This window comes from Malus domestica, chromosome 04, assembly GCF_042453785.1.
Source record: "Malus domestica chromosome 04, GDT2T_hap1".
Classification (NCBI taxonomy): Eukaryota; Viridiplantae; Streptophyta; class Magnoliopsida; order Rosales; family Rosaceae; genus Malus; species Malus domestica.
Window position 1 is genome coordinate 14,754,070 of NC_091664.1, and position 27,601 is coordinate 14,781,670.

Consider the following 27,601-nt stretch of genomic DNA (forward strand, 5'->3'; position numbering starts at 1 on the left):
CTTAATTAAATTACAGAATTGACAAAAACATAAAATTAAGGTAAAAGGATAAATGACGGACTAGCTAGAGGGTTCTTCTCCACACATGACACATATGCAACCTAAATTGATTTTCAGTTGTTCTTTCAATAAATTGTGAATCTCAACACTTCAGATTAACCATGAACAGCACTTTTTTAATCTTCAAGTTTTCCTTAAGTTATTGAATTGGACGGGAAAACGCATACAACAATTCAAAACATTCTTCAAAAGTCCCCTACGTGAAAAGCACAATAGAGATACAATCAAAGATCATTAAACTTTGTGAAAACTATAAGCATTGACGAGTCATTCGTAACTATGAAAAGCATGATACTCTTGCCAAGAATTTACTTAACGTGATTGTGACTAGCAACCTTTACTACTTGTGAAAATAAGTTCATAACGATTAGGTGAAATTCACTTATATTCTAGCATCAAATTCATGCATGTAAATTAAGCGTGCACTCTCAACCAACATACACAAATCAGTTTTTATACGAACGGATAAGTAAATTGAAATCACAACTTATGAAATCACAACCGAAGGTAATCAATTCATATTACAAATATATTCATGGTTTCGAATTAACCTCTAGCCAAAATAAAATTAATTACACATTATTAAAATAAAAATAAAATAGGAGTTTGGAAAGATTAAACCGAAAGAAAGGATCTGCTGCTTGGACTCTGAACTGCATGGACTTTGAACTGCATTTTCATGCTGACCTCCTGTCCTCCTCACCACTGACTTCCCTTCTCTCCGCAGCTTCACGCTGCCCAAAGGGCAGCCCTCTGCCTTCCACCAATTCCCCCCCTTATTCTCTCTTCTGCCAATCCCGTCTATATCCTCATGCTCCTGACCTCCTCCTTATTTCTTTTTTTTCTATTTTATTTTTTTCTGTTGCTGTCCACCACATTCTCTGCGCCTACTGCGCTCCCAGCTGTCTTTCCTGCTTTCCACTGACTTTTCCCGCTCCCACTTCTCTCTATCCTCTTTCTGCTGCCGCAAGGCAGCTGTCTGCTTGCTGCTTCTCTCTCCCTTTTTCTGCTTGTTTATATTTTTTTTTTCTTCTTTTCCTTTTCCTTCTTTTCCTTTTCCTTTCTTTTTCTTTTCTTTCTTTTTCTTTTCTTCTTTGCCGTTCCTTTCTTCTTCTACAAAACATGAATCATGATGATGTTTCAAACATCATCATGACTTGTTATTATTATTATATATATATTTATTTTTAATTTTATTTAAAAGCTGATCTACACAGACAGTTTTGACGAATTTATTACATAAAATTTCACTTGTTCTATTTTTATTTTCTTTGCATAACAAATCCTATAAACACAAAAATAACGTAAATAGCTCAAAAATATAAGGAACTAACTAAGAAAAGACGAGTGAATTCGAAGTAAAAATATATATAAATATCATCCGATCAAATGGATCAAATGCCGCAGGTTTCCATCGTCAATGTTGAAATTTTTGACGTTTGGGGTATTGATTTTATGGGTCCTTTTCCTTCCTCACATGGCTTCCTTTATATCTTACTTGCTATGGATTATGTGTCAAAATGGGTGGAAGCAAAAGCCGCCCGAACTAATGATTCTCGAGTGGTTGCTGATTTCATTAGAATTAACCTATTTGCAAGGTTTGGAATGCCAAGAGTAATCATAGGTGATGGAGGTTCTCACTTTTACAATCGAACCATTGAGGCGCTATTGAGGAAGTACAATGTCAAACATAAGGTTTCAACGCCTTCTCATCCTCAAACCAATGGGCAAGCCGAGGTGTCTAATAGGGAGATCAAGCAGATTCTAGAGAAGACCATTAGGCCAACAAGGAAGGATTGGAGCTTGCGTTTGGAGGATGCATTGTGGGGATATCGTACGGCATATAAAACACCTTTTGGCATGTCCCCATTTCGGCTCATTAATGGCAAACCATGCCATCTTCCCGTAGAATTGGAGCATAAGGCGCATTGGGCCGTCAAAACATTCAACATGGACCTTGATGCTGCTGGAATTCATAGAAAGCTCCAATTAAATGAACTTGAAAAGATTAAGCATGAGGCTTATGAAAACGCCCAAATTTACAAGAAGAAGACGAATGCTTTCCATGACAAGATGATTCGAGGCAAATCATTCTCCATTAGGCAGAAAATGTTACTCTTTAATTCTCACCTTCGCTTGTTTCCTGGTAAGTTGCGTTCCAAATGGATTGGTCCTTTTGTGGTTACTAATGTTTTTTCTCATGGTGCAATCTAAATACAAAGTTTGAAGACACAACAAGAATTCAAGGTAAATGGGCACCATTTGAAGCCCTATTATGAGGCCTTTGATGAGCATGTCATGGAGAATGTACCCTTCCATGTCGTGGGCCCTGTTCAAGCTTAAATAGAGGTATTGTCCGGCTGGAAGACATTAAACCAAGCGTTTCTTGGGAGCCAACCCATGTATTCAAATAAGGAAGATTTTTGAATCACTCCACAATCAGTTTTGCGTTTCTAAAAACCTTCCATTTTCTGCATTTTTATTTTTCCATGATTGTCATTTTTATTTGTTGCATATTTAATTATTTTTGGGTGTGGGTTTATTTTTGAGACATTGACAGATATGCAAGGTATTTTCACATTCAAATTCATGGAAAAAAAATAGGAGATAGAAAAATACAAAAGGGAGCCTTCACAAAGGCTGTTTGGGAGAAGTCTCAGTAGTCAGTGGAGCCTCAGCAGTCGACGGAGCCTCAGCAGTCGACGGAGCCACAGAAAGAGGAGGTATCGCAGGTTGATCATTTGGAGCTTCACTACGCGGTACAACCCTAGAAGACGAAGGCAAATGTTGTTGGAACAAACCTACAAACCTCTGATGATCAAGTAAAATCTGACCATCAGATTCTTGCATCTGGTCAAACTTCCTCTTCATGTTTGTAGCATAGTTATATGCGAGCCTGTGCAACTGTTTATTCTCATGTTTAAGCCCTCTAATCTCCTGCTTGAGACTCATCACTTCAGCCGCCAATGATTCAACTTAACGGGTTCGAGTAAATAGGCGTTGGGCCATATTAGATACAGAACCTGCACACTGCACAATAAGAGCCAGAGAATCCTTAACAGCCAACGTATCAATCCGTTTGGAAAGTAGTCTGTTATCATTGGGAGTGACAAGGTTCCGGGCCACCACCGCAGTGGTCATATCATTCTTCATCACCGAATCCCCAACGGTAAGAGGACCAGTATGGGATATGAAGGATGGGCGCCATATGTTATCTAGAGAAGGCATGGCTACATCTTCACCAAGGTTCAAATCAAAACGACGGTCGGAAGGGCCAGACATTTTCAACGGTGTTGAAGAAAGAAGAGGTCGGACAAGTCAAGATTGTAGAAGTGTAAGAAGGGAGTTTCTACAAGTAGAAATTCAAGTGTGCTCTAAAACGTACTACGTGCCTCTATAAAAATCAGCACTCGATGGGATTTTAGAGATCGAAAAGGCGAGCACAGAAATCAAAGAGGCCAATTCAAAAATCGAAGAGACGCTAGCTTTCTCAAAAGTTGGGCTTGCTAAGAAACCACGGGCCAATCTTCTTTTCTAGATTTATCCGCAATTGTCACATGCAACCTCTGCACTCCACAGAGCTCTGAACTTGAAGAGGCAAGCTCAGAAATCAGAGAGGTATCTGCTTTTCCAGACGTGTCAGCATCTGTTACATGCACACTCAGCTTTGGGGAAATCATGGGCAGTTTGTCGAAGCGCCGATTCCAGATATCGAAGAGGCACTTGCTTTTCTAGACGTGTCAACGCCTGTCACATGCACACTCAGCTTCGTGAAAATTATGGGTAATTTGTCGAAGATCTCTTGTGAAGTAGAAAGCACGTGAAGTTTACTGTTAAATCATCCAACGGTTGCTGATAAGAGTGAAAGAATAGTACTGGTTATTAATTCCTATAAATGTCAACCTTCACCCTCTATTGCAAGGCAGACATACATAACCTTTCTTCATCTCTGAGAATGCTTTCCCAACGAAGCCTCTCGAGTCACTCAGTGTTCTTTATTCCTTAGGGTATCTCTGCAAGCAACTTATCCCAAGCAAAAGTATTTCATATCATGAAGGTTCAAAGCAAAAGTATCTCATATCATGCTTTCTCCCTATCCTTCTCCTTGTCGTTGTTTTCATCTGCAGGACAAGAAAAAAGAGAGCAATCAGCCAGCACTTGGTATCAATCTTCCGATCTGAAACCAACTGCCTGGAACCCCTTCTTGATTACTTACCTGGCCCTGCTTTCGAGTACTCATCTTCATCATCTTATGCTTCCTCTTCGTCTACCACATCTGCCTGGGGAACAGATAAGGGAAGTGAAAATGATAACTCGAAGCATGTAGAGACAATGTGCTAATTCATCATCAGCTAGGGACAAGGAGAAAGAAAGCAAATGGTAGGCACTTGGAAAGATTGAAAAAAGGAACAGACCATCACCTCTACCTCGTGCCTGCCTGTCATGCAGAAGAAACAAGCAGAAAAGAATGCAGACTGCACAATCAAATCAACCTAGCAGAAGAAGTCTGATTTGAAACCAAGGAACTCTGATATTCCTCGCTCAGAATTCCAAACCAGTTCGAGATCAAAGTTGTGGAAAGTCAACAAGATCATTTATCTCCAAAACTAGATTTGCGTTCTTAAACTCTACTCTGTCTGGTTTTTACTTTGCCATACTTGTCATGTTTATTCATTGTTTGTTTGTTTGCTTGTTTTTGTGTGAGTTTATGCTTGAAACATTGAGGACAATGTTTGATTTAAGTGTGGGGGGGTAACCAAGTTGTTTCGCATGAAATTCGTAGGAGTTTATCACCCATTACTTCTAGTGTTGTTCCTTGTTGTTTTTAAGTGTTTTTAAGCTATTTTGGAGTGTTTTAGTGTGTTTTGACATAAAAATCCGAAAATCTCATAAAAATTTGACAAATTGTTTTGAAAAACCCAAAAAGAGTTTTTTTGTGTGTTTATTTGTGTCTTAGGGTACCTTCCAACACAATGATGAGGATTTGGTTTTTAAGTACATGATTGTTAAAGAAAGTTATAAACATGGATGAAAATTTGATTTCCTCTTTGGTGTATGCTTGGTTGTGGTTATAATTTATGAATTCACATGCAATCATAAAGGAAAAATCAGTTTTTGTAACATGCTTGAAGGAAGGAACTCAAATGAACGCTACAACCTTGTGAGACTTGAGCCTAAACGTTTATTTGGAGAGTTAATAATCTGTGCATCATTGTTTTCTCAAGTTGTTGCATGATCTCATTATTCTTTGCTTGGTTACTACTTAGAAGGCGTTTCATCATTAAGTTCCAAATGCTAGAACTTATGCCTATTTCATTCAAAGCATGCTATTGATTTGCATAACACATATTCAAGATGAAGTTGTGTAGTAACCACCAAAGCCAAATTGTCGTGCCCTTATTTCATTATGTGTTTAAGTTTAACCCCATTGAGCCTTGTTAAGCCTATGTTTTTTGTTAACCCACACTATCCTTACCTAGCCTAGTTTTAGGACCATCGATACCCTTGTTCTTGAAGCATAGTAAAGCATGACCTAAAATGAACTCCTCTTTGATCAATGTATTGCAGAAAGTAAGTGTTGGGGGAAGTGATTCTTGTGTGTGTGTGCCAAAGTCCTTAATAAGGCACGGGTAGAGAAAAGAAAAAAGAAAAAAAAAAGAGTATGGAAAAGAGCTCTAAAGTGTTGTTTGTTAAAAAAAGGGTCCAAAACATTGAATTCGGCCCTAAGTGTTGCATGAATCTCCCCTTTGTATGTAAAAGTTGATTCTGCATTCTAAAATGAATTCCAAGTGTCTATTTCATTGCTTTGCTTGCTATCGCTGTAAGAACGTTTGTTATTCCTATCCTTTCTTTGTTAGCCATTACCTCCAAGCCCTGTTACAACCCTTGACTTCAATCTTGAGTGTTGTGTGTTTCAATTTGTGGAGTTCAAAATTGGTATGAGCATATGGTGTCACTGGTTCTCGCATCTAAGTAGTAGCATACCATTCATGAGATCATATCTAAACATGATTAATAACTCCAGAAAATTGCTTCCTTTGTTATAACATATGTGAGTCTCAGTCTCTAGTGTAGGGTGTGTAGTTAGAAAATGTGTGTGAAAATAGAGAGTAGAATTGAGCAAATTCTCTAAGGCATGTTACTACATTCAAAACATTGTTTTAATTGTTTAATTGTGAACTACTAAGTAGTGACTGTGATTAAGTTTGTGCTCAAGTGTGAAGATAACCAAAATTTGTGGGAATGATGATTTTTAACATGTCATTTGCATTGGAAATCCCTGAGGCAAATGTTGGAAGGTTAGGTTGTGTTTTGTTTGTTTTGTTTCGTTTTGTTTCTTTTGTTTTGCTTGAGGACTAGCAAAAGCTAAGTGTGGGGGAATTTGATAGGAGCATATTTATGCAACTTAGTTAGCTTGTTTCTTGGCATTTACTTAGTTTAATTCTAGTAATTTTAGTACTTTAAGCTATTTTCGTGTGTTTGTAGGTTCAAATAACAAAGTTGGCAACAAAGTGCTATTTGGAGCATTTTGGAGCATTTTTGGGCCAAGATTAGATAGTGCAAGCATGGAGACATGAGGATGGACGTTTTTGAACATTAGAAGGCTAGAAATCAGCATGTGTGTGTGCAAGTGTAACAGCTTGTACATGTGAAAATGATGAGTACATAGACAACACACACATGGGAAAGAAAGGCAAAGCATGGGCAGAAAAAGTGTTGATTTGTGGCTAAAATGAGGAAGAGCATGTGTGTGTGCAAGTGTAACAGCTTGTACATGTGGAAATGATGATTAGGTGACGGCAAACACACATGAAAAGATGGAAGAATGCATGGCATGGGCATAAAATGGGTTGATTTGTGGCTGTTCCATCCCTTGCCGTGAGCTCCATCCACTACACCCATTACATCCACTCATTACCACAACACTCACCCACTACACCCATTACATCCACTCATTACCACAACACTCACCCTTGTCCCCTTCATTATTTTTGTTTTCATGCACCATTACATTGAATCATTGCACTCAATTGGTGCATATCCCTTGTCCCCTTCACCCATCAGACTTCATTCACTTTTACCTCCACTACATCCACTCATTGGTGCACCACTCCTTCACTTTCCTTGCCCATGCCGTGCATCATGAATCAACCTGCACCTATGACTCATTTATGCACCATTCCACCTCCCTTCCCTTTATCTACCATGTGCACAATCATTCATGTTCCCTACTTGCATTCATAGCTGCAACACCACTCCATTTTACCCCCCATGCTTTGCATCATTATGTCACTTTCACCTTTGAATCATTGCTCACACCACCATTCATCCCTCTATGCCGTGCACTTCTTCTATAAAAGGAAGTGTATGTGGCAGCCATTACAGTAAGTTTTTGCTTGAGAATTCATCCCCATTTCAATACAACTTTCATCCAAACACATCCATTCATCTTCACATTCATTCCTCCATACAACAAAACCTTCAAAGACTCACCAACACCTTGTGCCGTAGCAAGGGAAGGGAAGGAAAGTGCTTGGACGTGCATGTTGTCCAACTTGGATCGTTAGAGCGTTTAGGTGTCTTCTTTCTTTTGTTTTCAATGTCTAAATTTGTTTATTGTTGCTTTGTAAGTATGAGGAACTAAACCCTTTTAGCTAGGGGGAATTCGAAACCATGTTCATGCTTGCAATATGATTTGATTACTTTCAGTTGTGATTCATAAGTTGTGAATTCAATTTACTTATCCAATTGAATTAAAACTGATTTGTGTATGTTGGTTGAGAGTGCACGCTTAATTTTCATGCATAAATCTGATGTGAGGATATAAGGAAGTTTCACCTAATCGTTATGAACTTATATTCACAAGTAGTAAAGGTTGCTCGTCACAACCGTGTTAAGTAAATTCTTGGCATACGTTTCATGCAATTCATAGTTACAAGTGTTTCGTCAATGCTTATGATTTTCATAGAACTTAATGATTCTTGCTTGTATCTCTATTATGCAATTCATGTAGGGAACTTGTGGGGAATGCTTTGGGTTGTTGTATGCAATCATCCAATTGAATGAAATGAGGAAAATCTGAGGGTTAATTAGTGCAATTCACAGTTAATCTGGGGCGTTGAGAATTCGTAGTTTATTGAAAAGCAACTGGAAATCATTTTGTTTGCAAGTGTGTCATGTGTGGAGAAGAACCTCCTAGCTAGCCTTCCATCCATTCAATCTACTCAAATTCGTGCAGATTTCATTAGTTCTTTAATTTACTTGTTTTGTTCTTTAATTTACTTGTTTTGTTTCCAAATTCGTCAAAACTAAAACCCCATTTACCTTGTTGAGTCATATTAGTTAGAAACTTATTTAGTTTGTGTTTTTAAGTGTTTCGAACCAAGTTAAAACCAAAATTCGTCCAAAAGTGTGTTTAGAGTCCAAATCTGCCCAGTTTGTGTTTTTAGGCAGATTTGAGCGTTTTTAGCTTGTTTTGAGTCTTTGGAGTTTGTTTTGAGTTCTTTGAATCTAGTTTAGTGTTTTTAACTTTGTTTTTATGTTTTTAAGTTAGTTTAGAGGTTATTAGCAAGCCCTCCTAATCCCCGGTCCAGAACGATCCCTACTTACATTCTTTACTACAATTGATACAAGAGGGTTAATTTGTGTGTTAAGTTAATTTTCACATCAAACAGCCCAAAGGCTTGGGAAAACCGGCCATATAGAGAAGGGTAGTGAACTTGGCTTAATTGCAAGTTTGCCACTCCATTATGAGGTGGTATGAAGGCAACTTTATAGCCATTTCATCCTTAGGGTTTCTTTTGGGAGAAAAGATGAGAACACAAGCTCCCTTTTCTCTCTAAGAGGCCGGCCACCCTAGAGGATTTTAGCTAGCAATCTTACTTCTTCTAGGTCACTCATCTCTTCTTCAAGTCCTACCTTGGTGTGGAGACATAGAGGTTATCAACTTTGGGAACTTGGAGAATCCTTTCAACCATCCTCATCCAAGAAATCCATGGAGCTAAGAAGCAAGGAATGAAGGCCCTCTCCTTGGGTGATTAGCCTTTGCTTATGCAAAGAGGAATCAACAAAGGTATAAAATTTCTCAACTCACTTTGTTCTTGAGTTGAGTCTTGTTTCACATAACTACTAGGCTTTGAATTTCATGGGTAATGTTTTGTTTTGAGTGCATACAAGCATGATTCCGCCTTTAAATGTTAATTGCATGCCATAGATGTTGCTCAAATGAACATGTTTTTCACAAAATTTTCTTCAAGTGGTATCAAGAGCCTAGGTCTAGTAGTTGGTGAATCCTTTTGGATTTTGTATTTTCATAGTCTATGATTTGAATATTGTAATTGTTACAAGGTTTATTCTTGCTTCTTTGAATGTAAATTTTGTTAGAAAATTTGTCATCTCAAATGTTGTAGATGTAGTTCATATGAGCATGAATTTTAGAGCTAAAATTTGGTGCCATGTTTTTGGGGAAATTCGGCCAAATCCAAAGGGTGGATTTTTGGGTTCATGTTTGTCTTGTTAAAAGTGTTTTAAAGTGACATTAGGAACCCCTAAGTTCCCTAGTATGGTAATATGTTTTTTCCCTTAAGTTTGAGAGTTTTTGGGGTGTCTTGGGGTGAAAAATGTTCATGGAGCTCTTATGGGTTTTCATGGATGTTCTTCATTGTTCTTGTTATGTTCTAACCAAGAACAAAAAGGTTTGGTGTTTTGATTCAAAGTGTTTGACGTTTTTCATAAAGTTTTGTTTATGGTGGTTGGTGTGACTTTATTGTAATAAATGGTATGACATGATTTGTCCTTTTTCAATCAACACCATACCAATCACTTACACCTTTTCCTTGTTTCAAGAAACCATGTTTTATGGAAATCACTTTTTCAAACCTACCCATCACCTTTCACTTTTGTTGAAAAATTCAAAAGTTTTATGACACCATCTCTCATCCAAAACTGGCCACCCTATTAAATAGGGTACTTTTGGGGCTTTTATGCAATTACATAAAGTTTTGATACTTTTGTGTATTTGTACTTTGACTCGAAAGTTTACATTTTTACGTAAAGGCCCAAAATCACTAAAGGACAAAATGTTTGCTCCTTTAATGAAGTTTTTGTATTTTGATGAAATTTTTGGGTTCTAGTTGTAGTTACATGAAGTAGTGGACTTTTGTGTTTTTACAAAGTGACCTCAAAAGTTTGTGTTTTGCAATATAGCCCAATAGTTGAGGTTATTGTTTTTTGGCCCAAATTAGTTGAGAACAAAATAGTTTTGTATCTTTAAATGAGAATTGGATTTTCATTAAATTTAGCTCCATTTAAATCAATTCTATGGATACAAAGACCAAACGAAAATGTTGCATTCAAGTTTAATTAGTTAAAGCGTTAATTAATTAAAGAAAGGGTGATTATGAACCTAAGCCTACGATAATTGAGCTATGTAAAAGGCCGTCTCAAATTTGTTTGAACCATGGGAATGTATAGATTAGATTTTGGTTGTAATTTGATATGATCAAATATTGTAAAAGAGCATAAGCTCTTCTTTACTTTAAAGTAATTTGTTTTGATCAAATGTTGTAAAAGAGCATAAGCTCTTCTTTACTTTGAAGTACTTCTTTCTTGCTTTATTTGATATGCATGAAAATGAAGTAGAGGGTCCAACGCCCAATAAGAAAACATGCCTTAATGTGATTAAACGCTTAACTAAAATCAATCACCATCCCTAGACCGAGATTCAACACTAGGCTTGTGTTGGATCGAATCAAAGGTTCATAGTCATCCTAATGCCCTAAGACAACTATATAGTCCATCAATGAATGCAAACCTTATGTTAGTAGTACCATATACTCTTACTTTAAAAACCGTTTTACAAGCATAGTGGGAGTATCATATACAACTAAATCAATCACATGGACCAATAGTTGTAATAGGACCAAATTGTTTTAATAAGATTAAAATGCATGCTTATATGTGATGAGACCTAAAACCCTTAACCAAACCATTATTAAGTTGATAAATGTTAGAGTGCTTTGAACACTCTTTCATGGCCTTCCACCATGGTAGGCTCCGATCGTTTATGACTCGTACACCGACTTCACCCTATCATGGGGGAGTACAAAGTGCGTGCTTACACTCAGGAGGAGTTCTATATGCATACATGATGTTATGAAGGTAGGCAACGAGAATGATCAACATCATATCATTGTGAGGTTGTTCTTGAACCCCTACTCGAACTTGCATGGTAGGTATGACTTAACTAAGTGCAATGGAGCCAACATCATATCATTGTGAGGATTCATTCTCTAGAGGCCAAATAAGATGGGTACTTGCAAGAGATGCAAATCAGTAAGCGTACTCTCTCATTATTATTGATGCTAGTCAACATTATATCATTGTGAGGTGGGCTTGGTAATGGTGAGTCTCCCATACCCTACTAAGAGTTTCCTCCAAAACTCTCGAATTCCGATAAGGGATATGGAATTTGCCAAAAATAGTGGATGGTGCTATTTGATTTAAAGACCCGGATCAAATGACTTAAAATCAATCAATTTATATTTGTTATGTATTTGTTTACCGATATATTTGCAAACGCTATCCAAAACTTGACAAAAAGAGCCGAATACTTTAGTTTCCGGACTTGGTACCACAATCCCATAGATTATCTTAAATGGATTGTATATGTACCTAAGTAGTCTCATCCTCAAAATCTTCCTATTGAAAATGTATCATTGGAAGAACATGTTAGATAAGTCTATCATAAAGAGGACAACACAAACAACCAATGCTTATTCCTTCGTTATATGAACAAAGGAACTTATGAAGATAAGCATAAAGACAAGAACACTTTTAGTGTCATAGTTCTTCACTTACAAATCATTGTATGAAGAAGTAAGAGTTGCTTCGAACAACTCTTAGTTAATGCAAACATTAGTGCTTGTTTCTTTGTTACATGAACAAGGAACTTGAGAAGAAAGCACAAGGGCATGGACACTTGATAAGAGCATATTTATGCGACTTAATTGGCTTGTTCTCGTGCATTTACGTTGTGTTTCTTTAGTTATTTTAGTGTTTAAAGTCACTTTTGTGTGTTTTCAGATTCCAAAGCCGAAGTGTGCAAAATGATGTAATTTGGAGCCTTTTGGAGCAAAAGGAATGGATGAATTGAAGACTTGAAGAAATTAGGATTCCTAATCAACGAAGGATTCCTAATCGACGAAGGATTCCTAATCGACGAAGGATTCCTAATTGAAGATGGATTCCTAATCACATGAGGATTCCTAGAAGAAGATGGATTCCTAATCACATGAGGATTCCTAGAAGAACAAGGATTCCTACTCCAACAAGGATTCCTAATTGAAGTAGGAAAGTTAAGCCAAAGTTTCCTATTTTGGTTTAACCTTTCCTAAGTCTAAAAGCACTTATGTTCCAGCCACTTTGAAGACCTCATACGCACTTTAGGACATAAAACAAAGATTCCTTGCACCATTCAAGGTAGTGCCGCACCTCACATACCCTTTCCTTCCCTTTCCTTGCCGTGAGTCCCCTTTCCCTTTCTTTTTAGGACACTATCCCTTTCCCAAACATCCAGCCGCACCACCCTTACCTTTCCTCTTCCTTGCCGTGCAAGGGAGAGGGTCATTTCCTAGTTCTTTGCAATTAAAACACATTCCCCTTTGGTTTTAAACCCTAGCCGCACCTCCTAGCCTAATTCCCTTTAGTTTTCTGATTCTATTTCCTATTTAGATAAGTTTTAGACTTAATTTCTGTTTACCTAATTAACCTAGGGTTTTAATTTCCAAAATCCCTTTAAATAAACATCCTTGTGCAGCCACAAACATGGCCATTCATCCAGAAACTCACCATTCACGCCAGAAACTAAACACCACATTCAGCCGCATGATAGGAGCATATTTATGCTACTTAATTGGCTTGTTCTCGTGCATGTAAGTTGTGTTTACTTAGCTATTTTAGTGTTTAAAGTCACTTTTGTGTGTTTTCAGGTTCTAAGGCCAAAGTGTGCAAAAAGAAGCAAATTGGAGCCTTTTGGAGCAAAAGGAATGCATGAATTGAAGTCTTGAAGAAAGTTGGTTTCCTAATCAACAAAGGATTCCTAATTGAAGAAGGATTCTTACTCATTCAAGGATTCCTACTCCAACAAAGGATTCCTACTTGAAGTAGGAAAGTTAAGCCAAGGTTTCCTATTTTGGTTGACCTTCCCTATTCCTAAATGTCCTTAATTTCCAGCCACTTTGAATACCTTTTAAACACTTTGGGACACCAAACAAAGGCCCTAAACCACTCTAGGACCTTTGCCACACCTTTCCCTTAATCCCTCTTCCTTGCCGTGCAAGGGATCCTATTTCCCTTTAGTTTTAGGACATGTTCCCTTTCTTAAAACATGAGCCGCACCTCCCTCATCCTTTCCTCTTCCTTGCCGTGTAAGGGAGAGGGTTTCTTTCCCAAAATCTGACCTAAAACACATTCCTTTTGTGTTTTAAGTAATTGCCGCATATCCCTGCCTATTTCCTTTAAGTTTCTGATCTTATTTCCTAATTCTAGAATCCTTAGACTTAATTTCTGATTTCCTAATCAACCTAGGGTTTTAATTTCTATTTTCCTTTAAATAAACCTCCTTGTTGCAGCCACAAAACATTCCACACACACCCATTCACATCCATTCACGCCAGAAACCTTTCCCCTACCTTTGCCGTGCCCAACCTTCACCCAAATCCATATTTTCTGACCCCAAACCTTCCTAGCGTGCCATACACCATCCTAGACACCTTCCCACCATTCTCCATCATCCAAAACCTATCAAACCATCTCCATACCTTGTGCCGCAGGAAGAAGGAAGAAAGAGTGCTCTTGAATGTGCTTGTTAGTCTATTGCAGATTGCTGGAACTTTTAGGTGTAATCTTTCTTATGTTTTCAATGTTTCAATTCAATAAACTTTGTGTTGTGAGTATGAGGAACTAAACCCCCTTAGTTGGGGGGTGATTCGAAACCATGTACATGCTTGCAATATGATTTGATTACATTCAGTTGTTATTTCATAAGTTGTGGATTCAATTCGTTCATCTACTTGATTGATAACTTATTTGTGTATGTTGATTGAGAGTGCATGCTTAGTTTTAATGCATGAATATGATGCTAGATTATGAGGGAGTTTCACCTGATAGTTACAATCTTATAATCACAAGTAGTGAAGGTCGCTTGAAAACGATCGCGTTGAATGAGTTCTTGGCACGAGTTTCATACTAATCATAGTAACGAATGCCTCGTCAACACTTATAGTTCTCATTGTGCTTCATGATTCTTGATTGTATCTTTCTTGTGCTCATCACGTAAGGAACCTTTGAGGAATGCTTTGAATTGTTGTATGCGCTTTCCCATCCAATTCATTAACTTAAGGAGAACTTGAAGGTTAATTTAAGCGTATCTAATTAACTTGGGGTGTTGAGTTTCATAATTTATTGGAAGAACAACTGAAAATCATTTTGTTTGCAAGTGTGTCATGTGTGGAGAAGAACCTCCTAACTAGCCTTTTATCCATCCTTTTCATCCGAAACGTTTTACAATCTGTTTTGTTTTAAAGTTTCTGTTTTGTTTTCAATTTTCGTCCAAAACAAATCCCCCTTTATTTTGAAGTCTTAGATTAGTTAGAAAGTGTTTTGATTTGTGTTTTTAAGTGTTTTGAGTCAAGTTATAACATATATTCGTCCAAATTTGTGTTAGTACTCAAAACTGCCCAGATTGTGCTTCTAAGGCAGTTTTGAGTGTTTATTTGCTGTTTTGGTTCCTTTGCTTTGTTTTGGTGTTTTAACATTTAATTTTACATTCTTTGAGTCTAGTTTAGTGTTTTAAACTTTGTTTTTACATTATTGAGTTAGTTTTCAAGAGTTTAGCAATCTCTCCTAATCCCCGGTTTAGAACGATCCCTACTTACATCTTTACTACAATTTGACAAAGGAGGGTTTAATTTGTGTGTTTAGTATTTTACGCATCAAATTTTTGGCGCCGTTGCCGGGGATTAGCAATTTTGCTAATCCCTTGGATTGTTTTTGTTTCTTTTATTTTACTTTGCTTCAGATTTTATTTTAGTTTCTGACCTATTTTGTCTCTTGTTTCTTAGGTACTAGTTTATGACTAGAAGTTCTCAAAAGGTTCGTGAGAACATCTTGGACTTTGACGACGACTTTGAGAGGAATTTGAGAAGAACTAGAAATCAACAAGAGCCAATTCCTGAACCTGACCTTGAAGAAGAGGTCCTAGAAGAGGAGGAGGAGCCCACGGCACAAGTGGGTGAAGAGGATCAAGGCATGGCGGTGGACAACCGTACACTCAAAGAGCTCTCGGCTTCGGGATTGGATAATGCCGCACCCTTGTGCATCCAATACCCCACGGCTGCCCAAGGTAAGACGGAAGAGTTTGAATTAAAGTCAAGTTTGCTTCATCATATTCCTAAATACCATGGCTTGTCCATGGAAGATCCTAACAAACATTTGAAAGAATTTGAAGTAGTTTGCTCTAGTATGACTCCCGTCAATGTTGACGGAAGTATTTTGAAGATGAAGGCTTTTCCATTCTCTTTGATGGATAAAGCCAAGGATTGGTTATACGAGTTAGCTCCTGGCACTGTCACATCTTGGGAGAGTATGAAGAGAGCGTTCTTGGAGAAGTTCTTTCCAACTTCTCGCATCATCCTCCTACGCAAAAAGATAAGCGGAATCCAACAAGAAGAAGGTGAGTCTTTTCCTACGTATTATGAACGATTTAAATCACTTGTTGCTTCTTGTCCACAGCATCAGATGAAGGAGGAGTTGCTTTTGCAATACTTCTACGAGGGTCTCCTACCTCTAGAACGTCAAATGCTTGATGCTTCAGCAGGGGGAGCATTGGTGGACAAAACACCCATGGCTGCCAAGATCTTGATCTCTAATCGAGCGTTGAACGCTCAACAATACGAAGGAGTAGGCCAAAGGGGACCCCCACGGCACCAAGTACATGAGGTAAGTTCAACTTCCGATCTTCATTCACAATTGGCTAATCTTACTTATATTGTGTCTCAGATGGCCGAGGGCATGAAGATGCAAGGACCAATTGTATGTGGCGTATGTTCCATCCAAGGACATGCTTCTGAAAAGTGTCCACAGTTGATTGAAAATGGTGGATGGGAAAGCGCCCATGCAATTGGGTTTCAAGGTCAAAACCAACCAAGGAACGATCCATATTCAAACACATATAATCCCGGTTGGAGAGACCACCCAAATTTCAAGTGGAGGGAGCCCCAGCAACCTCAAAACCAAGGAGGCTTTAGGCAACAACCCCCGGGGTTCTTCACCAAGCCGTACACACCCAATCAAAACCAACCACAATCTGACCCAAATGCTTCAGGTACGTCCCTAGACAATGATGCACTTCTTAAGATACTAACCAAGTTGACTCATGGGCAGGAAAAGCAAACCCAAGCAATGCAAAGCACGAACATTAGGGTAGATCAATTGGAGAAGCAAATTGGGCAGATTGCGGAGTTTGTTGGGCAGTTTAGAGAACAAGGAAAGCTTCCTAGTTCAACCATTGCAAATCCAAAAGGAGGCTTTGAAACCGTAAATGCAATCATGCTAAGGAGTGGAAAAGAAGTTGGGGCAGGTCCTACACCACCAAAATCAGGTCCCAAAGAGGATGAAACGTTGAAATCTGAAAAGGAGACACCAAGTCCACTCACGGCAAAGGTAGCACCACCTTTGCCGCAAGCACCCATGGCCCTTAAGCCATCCAATCCGTCCACCCTAGGTAAGATGAGTCCAAGTTTGGTTAATTCTAACATTATTCCACCCAATGTGCCCTTTCCTAGCAGATTTTTGCAATTCAAGAATGAAGAGGAGGAAAAAGATGTTCTAGAGACATTTAGGAAGGTTCAAGTTAACATACCTCTCTTGGATGCAATCAAGCAAATCCCGAAGTACGCCAAGTGTTTGAAGAAGCTTTGTACGACAAAGAAACGTTTTCAGGAGAAAGAAGTGGTACAGGTAAGTGAGAATGTGTCTGCCATGATACAACGTAAACTACCTCCTAAATGCAAAGATCCGGATAGTTTCACCATTCCTTGTGTCATTGGTAATACTAGGTTCAAATCTGCCATGTTAGACTTAGGTGTATCCATAAATGTTATGCCATATTCAATTTATGCATCTATGAACCTAGGCAAGTTAAAAAATGATGGTGTAATCATACAATTGGCCGATACATCTAATGCCTATCCAAAGGGAGTTGTGGAAGATGTTTTGGTGCAGGTTAATCATTTGATCTTTCCGGCGGATTTCTATGCTCTTGAGATGGATGAATCGGATCATGCTCCTTCATTGCCCATTCTCCTTGGAAGGCCATTCATGAAAACGGCTCAAACGAAGATTGATGTGGCCAAAGGATTAGTCACTATGGCATTTAGTGGTGACATGATTAGTTTTAAAATTTCTGAATCCATTGAGACTCCTAATGTTGTTCATTCTTGTTGTGCCATTGGTAAAATTGAAAAGATAGGACCGGACCATTCAGCACCAAGCACGAAGGATGCATCAAGAACCATGCAAGAAGAGGGAATTGGAGTGGAGTACAAGGACCATACAGCCACTGCCCTCAAAGTGCTCAAAGTGGCCGAAAGCACCATGGGGAAGAATGTTCACCTTGCTGCCACTTCATCACATCACATAGGTAAGCCACCTAATCCAAATCTAATTCCCATTAAAGTTGATAGGTGGTTGCCTTCTTTGGTGCAGGTACCTAAGCAAATCCCCGATGGTGGGCGCATGAACATGAACCTTAGGCAACATAACGCACCCATCAACAAACATCACTATCCATTTCCGTTCAAGGATGCAATGTACAAGAACTTTGTGCGGCAGGTGGTGGGGGAGATCCCATTCCATGCCGTGGGCTCCAATGGGGTCTGATTGTGTTCTTCGTCCGGCTTCAAGACGTTAAAGAAAGCGCTACTTGGGAGGCAACCCATGCAATTCAACAAAGGAAGCCCTAGGAATCACTCCAATTCCAGATTTGCGTTCCTAAAACCCTTCACTTTGTTGCTTGTTTCTAATCTGCCCAGTTTTGTTATTTACTTGCTGTTTGTGTGTTTCATTTTGTTTAGTGTGGTTTTATGCTTGAAACATTGAGGACAATGTTTGATTGAAGTGTGGGGGGGGGGTAACTAAGTGTTTTAGATGCAAATTCGTGGGATTTTATCACCCTTAACTTGGAGACTTGTTCCTTGCTGTTTTTAAGTGTTTTTAAGCAGTTTTGGTGTGTTTTAGTGTGTGTTAACATAAAAATCCGAAAATCACATAAAAATTTGAAAAATATGTTTTAAAAACCCAAAAAGAGTTGTTTTTGTGTGTTTGTTTGTGTCTTATGGTACCTTCCAACACAATGATGAGGATTCGGTTTGTAATTACATGGCTGTTAAAGAGAGTGATATTCATGGATGAAAGTTTGATCCAAATGCTAGAACTCATGCCCATTTCATTCAAAGCATGTTATTGATTTGCATAACACATATTCAAGATGAAGTTGTGTAGTGACCACCACCTTAGCCAAATGCCGTGTGCCCTATGTCATTATGTTTTGTAGGTTTTTAACCCCGTTGAGCCTTGTTAGCCTTCATTATTTGTTAACCCATGTTTTCCTCACCTAGCCTAGTTTAGGACCATCCATACCCTTGTTCTTAAAGCATTGCAAAGCATGATTCAATTTGAATTCCTTTTGATTAATGTATGGCAGAAAACAAGTGTGGGGGAAGTGTTCTCATGTGAATTAGTGTGCCATAGGCACGGCATTGAAAGAAGAAAAAAAAAAGAAAAGTGTGAAAAGTATGAAAAAAAAAGGTTGAAAAGTTGAGAAAAAGAGTTCCAAAGTATTGTTTGTTGAAGTGAGGGTCCAAAACAATGAATTCGGCCCTAAGGAGTTGTTTAAGTCTCCCCCTTGTGTGTTCAAGTTAATTTCTGCAATTTAAGTGAATTCTAAGTCTCAATTTCATTGCTTTGCTTACTATCGCTTGAAGAACGTTTGTTTTCCCCTATCCTTTCCTTGTTAACCAACACCCCAAGCCCCATTACAACCCTTAACTTCTATCTTGAGTGTTATGTGTTTCAATTTGTAGAGTTTGAATTTAGTATGAGCATATGGTGTCACTGGTTCTCGCATCTAAGTAGTAGCATTCCATTCATGAGATCATATCTAAACATGCTTCTTAACTCTAGAAATTGCGTTCTTTGTGAAACATATATGTGAGCATTCGTTTTCATATCTACATCAATCTTCTCACATATGACTAGTGTAGGGTGTGGAGTTAGAAAATCTGAGTGAAAATAGAGTGTACATCTTGTAAGGAATTGAGGGAATTCTCTAAGGCATGTTACTACATTCAAAGCATTGTTTTAATTGATTACTTGTGAACTAGTAAGTAATGGCTTTAATTAAGTATGTGCTTACGAGTAAAGAAAACTCAAATCTGTGGGGATAACAATCTTTAACATGTCATGTGCATTGGAAATCCCTGAGGCAAATGTTGGAAGGTTTAGGTTTTGTTTTGGTTAGTTTGTTTCGTTTTGTTTCCTTTCTTTTGTTTGTTTTGCTCGAGGACTAGCAAAAGCTAAGTGTGGGGGAATTTGACAGGAGCATATTTATGCTACTTAATTGGCTTGTTCTCGTGCATGTAAGTTGTGTTTACTTAGCTATTTTAGTGTTTAAAGTCACTTTTGTGTGTTTTCAGGTTCTAAGGCCAAAGTGTGCAAAAAGAAGCAAATTGGAGCCTTTTGGAACAAAAGGAATGGATGAATTGAAGTCTTGAAGAAAGTTAGTTTCCTAATCCAAGAAGGATTCCTAATCAACAAAGGATTCCTAATTGAAGAAGGATTCCTACTCATTCAAGGATTCCTACTCCAACAAAGGATTCCTACTTGAAGTAGGAAAGTTAAGCCAAGGTTTCCTATTTTGGTTGACCTTCCCTATTCCTAAATGTCCTTAATTTCCAGCCACTTGAATACCTTTTAAGCACTTTGGGACACCAAACAAAGGCCCTAAACCACTCTAGGACCTTTGCCGCACCTTTCCCTTAATCCCCCTTCCTTGCCGTGCAAGGGATCCTATTTCCCTTTAGTTTTAGGACATGTTCCCTTTCTTAAAACATGAGCCGCACCTCCCTCATCCTTTCCTGGTTTCTTTCCCAAAATCTGACCTAAAACACATTCCTTTTGTGTTTTAAGTAATTGCCGCATATCCTTGCCTATTTCCTTTAAGTTTATGATTTTATTTCCTAATTCTAGAATCCTTAGACTTAATTTCTGATTTCCTAATCAACCTAGGGTTTTAATTTCTGTTTTCCTTTAAATAAACCTCCTTGTTGCAGCCACAAAACATTCCACACACACCCATTCACATCCATTCACGCCAGAAACCTTTCCCCTACCTTTGCCGTGCCCAACCTTCACCCAAATCCATATTTTCTGACCCCAAACCTTCCTAGCGTGCCATACACCATCCTAGACACCTTCCCACCATTCTCCATCATCCAAAACCCATCCAAACCATCTCTATACCTTGTGCCGCAGCAAGAAGGAAGAAGGAGTGCTCTTAAATGTGTTTGCTAGTCTATTGCAGATTGCTGGAACTTTTAGGTGTAATCTTTCTTATGTTTTCAATGTTTCAATTCAATAAACTTTGTGGTGTGAGTATGAGGAAATAAACCCCCTTAGTTGGGGGGTGATTCGAAACCATGTACATGCTTGCAATATGATTTGATTACATTCAGTTGTTATTTCATAAGTTGTGGATTCAATTCGTTCATCTACTTGATTGATAACTTATTTGTGTATGTTGATTGAGAGTGCACGCTTAGTTTTCATGCATGAATATGATGCTAGATTATGAGGGAGTTTCACCAAATAGTTACAATCTTATAATCACAAGTAGTGAAGGTCGCTTGAAAACGATCGCGTTGAATGAGTTCTTGGCACGAGTTTCATGCTAATCATAGTAACGAATGCCTCGTCAACACTTATAGTTCTCATTGTGCTTCATGATTCTTGATTGTATCTTTCTTGTGCTCATCACGTAAGGAACCTTTGAGGAATGCTTTGAATTGTTGTATGCGCTTTCCCATCCAATTCATTAACTTAAGGAGAACTTGAAGGTTAATTTAAGCGTATCTAATTAACTTGGGGTGTTGAGTTTCATAATTTATTGGAAGAACAACTGAAAATCATTTTGTTTGCAAGTGTGTCATGTGTGGAGAAGAACCTCCTAACTAGCCTTTTATCCATCCTTTTCATCCGAAACGTTTTACAATCTGTTTTGTTTTCAATTTTCGTCCAAAACAAATCCCCCTTTATTTTGAAGTCTTAGATTAGTTAGAAAGTGTTTTGATTTGTGTTTTTAAGTGTTTTGAGTCAAGTTATAACATATATTCGTCCAAATTTGTGTTAGTACTCAAAACTGCCCAGATTGTGCTTCTAAGGCAGTTTTGAGTGTTTATTTGCTGTTTTGGTTCCTTTGCTTTGTTTTGGTGTTTTAACTTTTAATTTTACATTCTTTGAGTCTAGTTTAGTGTTCTAAACTTTGTTTTTACATTATTGAGTTAGTTTTCAAGAGTTTAGCAATCCCTCCTAATCCCCGGTTTAGAACGATCCCTACTTACATCTTTACTACAATTTGACAAAAGAGGGTTTAATTTGTGTGTTTAGTATTTTACGCATCACCGCACCATTCTACCACCATTCACCCAAATTTCTGCCACCAATCACCCCTAGCCGCACCACCCATCAACCCTAAACACTTCCATACGTCCCCCATCCATTGTACATCATTCAATAACCCAAAAACCTGCCCATAGTCTCTGTGCCGCAGCAAAGGAGAGGAAGAAGAAGTACTTGAAGATTCTAGCCGTTCAACATCGAATCGTTGGAATTTTAGGTGTTCTCTTTCTTATATTTACAATGTATAAATCTGTTTTCCTTTGTTTTGTGAACATGAGGAGCTAAGCCTTTTGGCTAGGGGGTTTTTCAATACCATGATTATGCTTGCAAGATGAATTGATTATGTCTAATTGTTATTTCATGAATTGTGAATGCAATTTGCTTAACCGTTTGATTAATGACTTATTTTTGTATGTTAATTAAGGTGGCCAACTTAGTTTTCATACAGGAATTTGAAGCTAAAACATAAGGAAGTTTCACCTAATAGTTACAACTTTATGTTTGCAAGTAGTGGAGGTCGCTTATAAACGATCGCGTTAAGTGAATTTTTGGCAAACGTTTCATGCTTTTCATAGTAACAATTGCCTCATCAATGCTTATAGTTTTCATGAAGCTTAATGATCTTTGATTGTATTTTTATTGTGCTTTTCACGTAAGGGACTTTTAGAGAATGTTTTGAGTTGTTGCATGTGCATTCCCATCCAATTCACTAACTTTAGGAAAACTTGAAGGTTAAAAAAGTGCTATCACAGTTAACCTAGGGCGTTGAGATTCATAATTCATTGAAAGAAGCAATTGGAAATCAAAGTTGAATGCAAGTGTATCATGTGTGGAGAAGAACCCTCTAGTTGATCTATCACCCATCAATTTACTTAACTTTGTCTAAAAATCTATTTACTTTGTTCTTGTTTTGTTTTAATTAATTTCGTCCAAAATCAACCCCACCTTATTTCTTTGAGTCATATTACTTAGAACTTGTCTTAGAATATATTTTTAGGTGTTTTAGGTCATTAGAAAACCAAAAATTCGTCCAAGTTGTGTTAGAGTCCCAAAACTGCCCAGAAAGTGGTTTTTAGGCAGTTTTGAGTGTTTGTTTGCTATTTTGAGTCTTTTGGTTCGTCTTAGTGTTTTAGAGTTTAGTTTTGCATTCTTTGAGTCTAGTTTCGTATTTTAAACTTTGTTTTACAGATTTGAGTCAGTTTAGAGTGTTTTAGCAATCCTTCCTAATCCCCGGTTTAAGAACGATCCCTACTTATCCATACTACAATTGTCAACAAGAGGGTTAATTTGTGTGTTAAGTTATTTTACGCACCAAATTTTGGCGCCGTTGCCGGGGATTAGCAACTTTGCTAATCCCTCGTTCTTTTTGTTTATTATTTATTTTCGTTTGTTTTCTATTGCAGATTGCTAACTTATTTTGTTTCTTTGTTTTTAGGTACTAGTGCATGACTCGATGTTCCAAACCTGTTCGTGAGCATATTTTGGACTTCGACGACGATTTCGAGCGAACTTTGAGAAGAAAGAGGAACCAACAAGAGTCTAACCCACCTAGCCCGGAACCTGACCTTGAAGAACAAGTTCTAGAAGAAGAGAAGGATCCCACGGCACAAGTGGGTGGAGAAGTTCAAGGCATGGCTATGGACAACCGTACACTCAAGGAGCTTTCCGCCTCGGGTTTGGATAATGCCGCACCATTGTGTATCCAATATCCCATGGTTGCCCAAGGTAAAACCGAAGAGTTCGAGTTAAAGTCAAGTTTGCTCCACCACATTCCAAAGTTCCATGGGCTGTCCATGGAGGATCCAAACAAACATTTGAAAGAATTTGAAGTGGTGTACTGAAGTATGACTCCGGTTAACGTTGACGGAAGTATTTTAAAGATGAAGGCTTTTCCATTCTCTTTAATGGACAAGGCCAAGGATTGGTTATACAAGTTGGCTCCCGGAACAGTTACGTCTTGGGAGAGTATGAAGAGGGCATTTTTGGAGAAGTTCTTCCCAACTTCTCGAATCATCCTTCTTCGTAAAAAGATAAGCGGTATTCAGCAAGAGGAAGGTGAGTCTTTTCCTACTTATTATGAACGGTTTAAATCACTTGTTGCTTCTTGTCCACAGCATCAGATGAAGGAGGAACTACTTCTCCAATACTTTTATGAGGGGCTCCTACCACTTGAACGTCAAATGCTCGATGCTTCGGCGGGTGGAGCATTGGTGGACAAAATGCCCATGGCTGCAAAAATCTTGATTGCTAATCGAGCGTTGAACGCTCAACAATACGAGGGTGTAGGCCAAAGAGAACCCCCACGGCAACAAGTTCATGAGGTAAGTTCCACATCCAATATTCAATCTCAGTTAGCTAATCTTACTTCTATTGTTTCACAGATGGCCGAGGGAATGAAGATTCAAGGACCCATGGTGTGTGGCGTATGTTCTATCCAAGGATATGCTTCCGAAAAGTGTCCTCAACTTATCGAGAATGGTGGATGGGAGAGCGCTAATGCCATTGGGTTTCAAAGCCAAAATCAGCCAAGACATGATCCATACTCCAACACGTATAATCCGGGGTAGAGAGACCATCCAAACTTCAAATGGAGAGAGCCACAACAATCCCAACCACAATGAGGCTTTAGGCAACAACCTCCGGGCTTCTACACCAAACCATACGCACCCCCTCAAATCCAACCACAATCTGCCCCAAATATTTCAGGTAATGCTTTGGATAATGATACACTTGTTAAGTTACTAACCACTTTGACTCAGGGGCAAGAAAATCAAAACAAAAGGGTGGACCAACTAGAGAAACAAATGGGGCAGATTGCCGAAGTTGTTGGGCAGATTAGAGACCAAGGAAGGCTTTCTAGTTCTACCATTCCAAATCCAAAGGGAGGGTTTGAATCAGCCAAAGCAATCACCCTAAGAAGTGGTAAGGAGGTTGGAGCAGGTTCTTCATCAAAAACAGGTCACAAAGAGGATGAAAAACTTCAATTTGAGGAGGAGGAACCAAGCCCACCCACGACAAAGGTGGACACACCTATGCCGCAAGGGTAAGAATGTGTCAAATTCAGTTTCTACTAATGTTGTGCCTTCGAATGTTCCTTTTCCTAGCAGGTTTGTGCAAACAAAGAAGGAAGAAGCTGAAAAGGACATCCTTGAGACACTTAGGAAAGTTCAAGTCAACATACCCTTGTTGGATGCCATTAAGCAAGTCCCGAGATACGCTAAGTTTTTAAAGGAGCTGTGCACCACTAGGAAGAGGATTTCAACCAAGGAGGTTGTGAAGGTAGGTGAAAATGTCTCCGCCATCTTGCAACGCAAACTACCCCCCAAATGCAAAGATCCGGATAGCTTTACAATTCCGTGCGTCATTGGTAACACCCGTTTCAAATCTGCCATGCTAGATTTAGGAGCCTCTATAAATGTTATGCCATACTCCATTTATGTATCTTTGAACTTAGGTGAGTTGAAACATGATGGTGTAATCATACAATTGGCCGATAGATCTAACGCTTATCCAAAGGGAGTTTTGGAAGACGTTTTGGTGCAGGTTGATCATTTAGTCTTCCCAGCAGATTTTTATGTGCTCGAAATGGATGAATCGGATCATGTTCCTTCATTGCCCATCCTCCTTGGAAGGCCATTCATGAAAACGGCCCGAACGAAGATTGACGTGTATAGTGGAACTTTGTCCATGGAATTTGATGGGGAAGTTGTTAATTTTAATCTTTCTGATTCCATTAAGTACCCTAGTGAGGACCATTCATGTTTCTCTATTGATATAATTGATTCTTTGGCACAGGGATATCTTGAAGATTTGAATGACGATGCGCTTGAAAAAGTCATTACACGAGGCATGGAACTCAAAACCAAGGGGGCAGATTCTAGTGTAACCCACGACATACATGAACTAGGCCATGCCGTGCCTTTTAGTCAGGAAGTTATTGAGTTGGTTGCTGCCCTTGAGTCATTACCTAAGCATGGTGGTAAGTCTCCTAACTTTGATTCAATTCCAATTTCGACTAACAAGTTGCTTTCATCCATCGTTCAGGCACCCATACTTGATCTCAAACCCTTACCAAGCCATTTGAAGTATATTTTCTTGGGGGAAAACGAGACCTTACCTGCCATCATCTCCTCATCCCTCACGGCACAAGAGGAAGAGAAGCTAGTGCGTGTGTTGAAGGAATTCAAATCTGCCCTAGGATGGACCTTGGCCGATATCAAAGGTATAAGTCCTACAACATGTATGCATCACATATTTCTTGAGGAGGGGGCCAAGCCAACTAGAGAGGCTCAACGCCGTCTTAACCCTCCGATGATGGAAGTTGTGAAAAATGAGATAATCAAGCTCCTTGATTGTGGTGTGATTTATCCCATCTCTGATAGCCGTTGGGTTTCACCTATCCAATGTGTGCCCAAGAAATCTGGAGTGACGGTTGTCGAGAATGCGGAGAATGAGCTTGTGCCCACCCGAATTCAAACCGGTTGGCGAGTGTGCATTGATTATAGGAAGCTAAACGCAACCACAAGGAAAGATCACTTCCCATTGCCGTTCCTAGATCAAATGCTCGAAAGGTTAGCAAGTCATTCCTTTTATTGCTTTCTTGATGGATACTCTGGTTATAATCAAATTGTTATTGCCCCGGATGATCAAGAAAAGACCACTTTTACTTGTCCCTTTGGAACGTTTGCATATCGACGCATGCCATTCGATTTGTGCAATGCTCCTGCCACGTTTCAAAGGTGTATGGTTAGCATCTTTTCTGATTATGTTGAGAGGATTATTGAGATATTCATGGATGATTTTAGTATGTTTGGTAATTCATTTGATAATTGTTTGGATAATCTCACTTTAATCTTGAAACGTTGTGTTGAAACAAACCTTGTGTTAAATTGGGAGAAATGCCATTTTATGGTTAAACAAGGTATTGTTTTGGGTCATATAATCTCTGAACGAGGAATTGAAGTTGATAAGTCTAAAATAGATCTTGTACGCTACTTACCCTCTCCCACTTCGGTGAGAGAGGTTCGTTCTTTTCTTGGTCATGCAGGATTCTACCGACGATTTATCAAGGACTTTTCCAAGATTGCACAGCCCCTATGCCGTCTCCTACAAAAGGAAGTGCCTTTCGAGTTCAACGAGGCGTGTGAGCAAGCATTCAAGCATCTCAAGGACCTCCTCACCACGGCACCCATCATAACTCCCCCGGATTGGTCCATTCCCTTTGAATTGATGTGTGATTCATCGGATTATGCACTTGGAGTTGTTTTGGGTCAAAGAAAAAATAAATAGCCACATGTTATTTATTATGCTTCACGCACTTTGAATGATGCTCAATTGAATTATTCTACAACCAAAAAAGAACTTTTGGCGGTTGTATTTGCTTTAGATAAATTTAGATCATATCTAATTGGTACTAAAGTCATTGTTTTCACTGACCATGCAACCTTGAAGTATCTTTTCATCAAAAAGGAGGCCAAACTGAGACTCATTCGTTGGATGCTTCTACTTCAAGAATTTGACATCGAAATCAAGGACAAGAAGGGGAGTGATAATGTTGTTGCCGACCACCTAAGCAAGTTGGTGCGTGAAGAAGAGGTTCTTCCCATCTCCGAAACGTTTCCGAATGAACAACTCTTGTCCATTCAGGTAAGTGCTCCTTGGTACGCAGATTTGGTGAATTATTTGGTGACTAAACAAGTTCCTAGCACCCTAAACAAATTCCAACGTGATAAACTTAAAAAGGATGCTAGATTTTATGTTTGGGATGACCCATACTTGTGGAAATATTGTTCAGATCAGGTTATAA

At 38.7% G+C, this 27,601-nt stretch overlaps 1 protein-coding gene across 1 annotated transcript; it reads left to right on the forward strand.

Moving 5' to 3' along the window:
• Positions 1 to 1,458: 1,458 nt before the first annotated feature.
• On the forward strand, positions 1,459 to 27,601 carry LOC139195007 (uncharacterized). Its single transcript, XM_070820181.1, has 3 exons — positions 1,459 to 2,206; positions 27,215 to 27,441; positions 27,590 to 27,601. Exons 1-3 carry the CDS (start codon positions 1,459 to 1,461, stop codon positions 27,599 to 27,601), a joined length of 987 nt encoding a protein of 328 aa, XP_070676282.1.

What these genes read in the sequence shown, in the direction of transcription:
- LOC139195007 (XM_070820181.1), top strand. Translation starts at nt 1,459, where the DNA reads ATGCCGCAGGTTTCCATCGTCAATGTTGAAATTTTTGACGTTTGGGGT. An exon ending in TCACCTTCGCTTGTTTCCTG is followed by an intron (nt 2,207 to 27,214) that starts GTAAGTTGCGTT and finishes TTGGTACTAAAG; the next exon opens with TCATTGTTTTCACTGACCAT.